Consider the following 3,469-nt stretch of genomic DNA (forward strand, 5'->3'; position numbering starts at 1 on the left):
AATTGGTCTTTGGTGCGCTAAATCATCTTTATTTTGTAATTACGATACTTCCACATTTTCTCTAAACTGGAAGGTATTTTTCTAACCTCGTTGCCCTTTCCCTATTGTTTTGATATAGAGTTTTTCTCTAGCTCTTTCTACATACTCTTTTTTTTGTGAATTAATACAATGTTATTGGCGTTGGGACATGATGAACGTGCTAAGGAGGTGTCAACCTAGTTGATATGTCCCGGTGCACCTGACCTCTCTTCTCTTTAGTATATGTTCAAAAAAAAAAAAAAAAAAGAAATATGTCATCCATGCCCCTCCTTATGGACATCGCCTCTACTTCAAGGGTTTATTTTCGAATTAATGAAAAGAAAAAATAATGATAGTAATATAAACCCTATCCGTAGTATCTTCATCGACATTTTCTTGTTTTAGTTTCGGTAAGGCTCGACTCATCCTTTCACTGATTACTTGTTATTTCAAGTTGATCAAAAACACATTGTGAAGATTGGTTTCTCTTCTGTAATGTGGAAGTATGTTTTATTTTATGGTTTGGTTTATTCGATTTTCGAACAAAATTTTGTCAAATTCTTTATCAATTTTTATTTATTTTTAAAAGAGTATCTTAATTGGAGTTTACTTTAATAATTTTGATAATTTATTTTATATCTTAATTGGAGTCTATTGTCGGCACGCCATATTCTTGGTTGAGATGGGTAATCTACGACAGGATGTGCGTGACATCAAATCATGCACATTTGAATGTCTATGTAATGTAAATGTACATGTCTAATTTATCACCATTTTCAATGTTTTCGTCAAATGTTAATTGATAAATTTATTTGAATTTAAACCCGAGTGTAAAACTTGTATTACACCCTTGGTTGCATGGCTACCAGAATAACTTGCATAAGAATGAGGTTGATTTGTTAGAGGCCGCTAAAGGAAGTTTCTTGATTGCTTATTAATTTGAAGAAAATTAAACAGGAGATTGATTCTAGATATTGACATGTCTTTCAGTTTTTATGACACTTTTTACACTATGACGTTTAATTTAATTTGGCCATGCTCTTATATCATGGAAATTCATTTTTCTTCTTGTGGCACCAGCTTTAAGACACACATAAATTTAAAGGGTGGGTTAATTACATTCCATGATATAGGCTTAAATTTGGGGTATGATATAATTGATAAATAACCTTGTTGTTCTATGCAAGAGCCCCATTGATTCTGTAAGAAAAGTTTAATAATGTTCCCTAATTTATGCTGAAATTTGAGGACGTCACATAACAATTTGCACATCATAATCAAATAAATTGATTAATATTCAATATTAAATTAAAAAAATGATTTTATTGTTGAGTATATTATAAAAATCATAAGATGTTTATTATATCTGAAATAAAAACATAGTGTTGAGAAAGAAAGATGAAGAAATATTTGTCATATGTATGCATTTATGAATCATTCTTCTCCTCAATCTATGTTTGATTTAATTCGAAGTTGAATATTCCGATTATTGAGAGGTTGCAAAGGCCTTGCATTAGTGTCCGAGTCCTGCACATACAAACCAATTTAAACCATATTATTATGTTTATATCTTAAAATTAATTACAAAAAGTTTACTACAATTCTATGTCATAAACCAAGGAAGTAAAAGTTTGAATGCCTTGTAATTAAAATAAATAAACTCACAAAGTGTTCAAGAAGAAAAGATTATAGAACTTAAAATATGCCTATAATATAATTATACTTTTCACGATATCAAATTATAAAATTTAGACCCAGTTAGATAATTATTTCATTTTTTTGTTTGTGGTTTTAAAAATTAAGCTTAGCTATATCCTCACGTTTTCTTACATGCTGTAAAAAAAAATGGTTACCAAACGAGGCGTAAAGTGTAATCAAATGGAACCTTAAAAGGTATGTTACTTACATCATGAACGGCCACACGAAGCAACTTTACTTGTTCGGGTGCAACAGTCCTAATCTGAAAAATACATAAGAATATAATTGAGACAGAAAGACGAGACACATTAGGGAATAATGGAATAGCTTATATATATAAAAAAGATTAGAGATAGAGAGGTTTTATTGGAAAATACCTTTCTGACCAAGGTCCAAAGTACATTTTGAGAACAAGGAGGAACCGTTAAAGAGCCAATATATCTATAATATAAACTGCTTCGCATCTTTAGCAACGATGGATTGACCACATTCAATACTTTATGTTTCTTTGTATGTGATATTTCTTCCAAATGTTGTTTCATCTGAAAAGGGAAGCAACCAATACCAAATTGAAAACTTTGTTAATTAGATTAAACCTAATCTGACATTTTTTCTACCTGTAATTATTTTCCATAATTTAATTATGAAATGGAGAATTAATGATTAGGAGTGAAGTCGACTGAAAAAGCCAATCAAATTGATGGGATGATTGCATTTGATTTCCAAAATGTCATTTTTGAAGTAATATTTCGATTTTTACCCAAATAAAACAATGTTTAATTTGATACTCCAATATTTGTTGAGAAAAAAAAAAAAAAAAAAGTAAAATGGACTTTACTTACCATTCCATTTGATGTCTTTCATATGCATGCAGAAAATCAGAAAGAGTTTGATTATAATAACAAGGGAAAGAAAGGACCTGCACATTGGGGAGATCTTAAACGAGAATGGCATAACTGCAAGACTGGACGCATGCAATCTCCTATTGATTTGTTGATAAGAAAGTCCGTATTGTATCTCATTTTACGGACCTTAAAATCGACTATAAACCTTCCAATGCAACTCTTAAAAACAGAGGACATGATATAATGGTAACAACAATAACATTAGTTAGCATTTTTGTGTTTTTTATCTGTTTTAAAGAAGACATTCATCTTTTTGTGTTTAAATCATATTTGATTCAACTTTCAATCTCCTTCTTTTAAAATATACAAATTAGGGGATTTCAAAAATAGAAAAATAAGGAAAACTATTTACATGAAATAACAAAATTTTAATTTTCTTTGGTAGAGGCTAATAGAGGCTGATAGAAGTCTGTCTATTCATGTCTATTAGTGGTAGACGCTGATAGACATGTAAATTTAATTATCGGTTTTTTTTTTTTTTTGCTATTTCTGTAAATAGTTTGACATTTTTTCCATCGGTAGAAATTTTCTTAATATTGTTATACATAGAATAAAAATATGATAATTGAGAAGAATCTAAATTTTGTATGTAAATTGAGATGAGTGTAGTTAAAATGGGTGGTAAGGCTGGACATATGGAAGTAAATGGAACTCGATATTTTCTAAGACAAATTCATTGGCACTCACCCTCTGAGCACACTATCAATGGAAGAAGGTTTGCTTTAGAAACTCACTTAGTACACCAAAGCCAAACGGAAAGGTTGCTGTCATTGGAATTCTCTATAATATTGGACGACGTGACTACTTCTTGTCCAGGGTAAAGTTTCATAATCTAAGCTACCATTTAA

The 3,469-nt window shown here is 30.1% G+C and overlaps 1 protein-coding gene across 1 annotated transcript; it reads right to left on the bottom strand.

Annotated features, from left to right (window-relative positions):
* Positions 1 to 1,289: 1,289 nt before the first annotated feature.
* LOC120083375 (alpha carbonic anhydrase 7-like) lies at positions 1,290 to 2,306 on the bottom strand. The gene is made up of 3 exons (XM_039039109.1): positions 2,094 to 2,306; positions 1,925 to 1,978; positions 1,290 to 1,545 (listed from the first exon to the last, which is right to left on the bottom strand). The coding sequence occupies exons 1-3, from the start codon at positions 2,256 to 2,258 to the stop codon at positions 1,465 to 1,467; spliced, it is 300 nt and encodes a 99-aa protein (XP_038895037.1). The 5' UTR covers positions 2,259 to 2,306; the 3' UTR covers positions 1,290 to 1,464.
* Between the last annotated feature and the right edge of the window lie 1,163 nt (positions 2,307 to 3,469).

This window comes from Benincasa hispida, chromosome 8 (assembly GCF_009727055.1).
Source record: "Benincasa hispida cultivar B227 chromosome 8, ASM972705v1, whole genome shotgun sequence".
Classification (NCBI taxonomy): Eukaryota; Viridiplantae; Streptophyta; class Magnoliopsida; order Cucurbitales; family Cucurbitaceae; genus Benincasa; species Benincasa hispida.

Coding starts and splice junctions, on each gene's coding strand:
- LOC120083375 (XM_039039109.1), bottom strand. CDS start 2,258: ATGAAACAACATTTGGAAGAAATATCACATACAAAGAAACATAAAGTA. Junction 1,979..2,093: donor TTTGGACCTTGGTCAGAAAG/GTATTTTCCAAT, acceptor TGTATTTTTCAG/ATTAGGACTGTTGCACCCGA. Junction 1,546..1,924: donor TTCGTGTGGCCGTTCATGAT/GTAAGTAACATA, acceptor TTGTATGTGCAG/GACTCGGACACTAATGCAAG.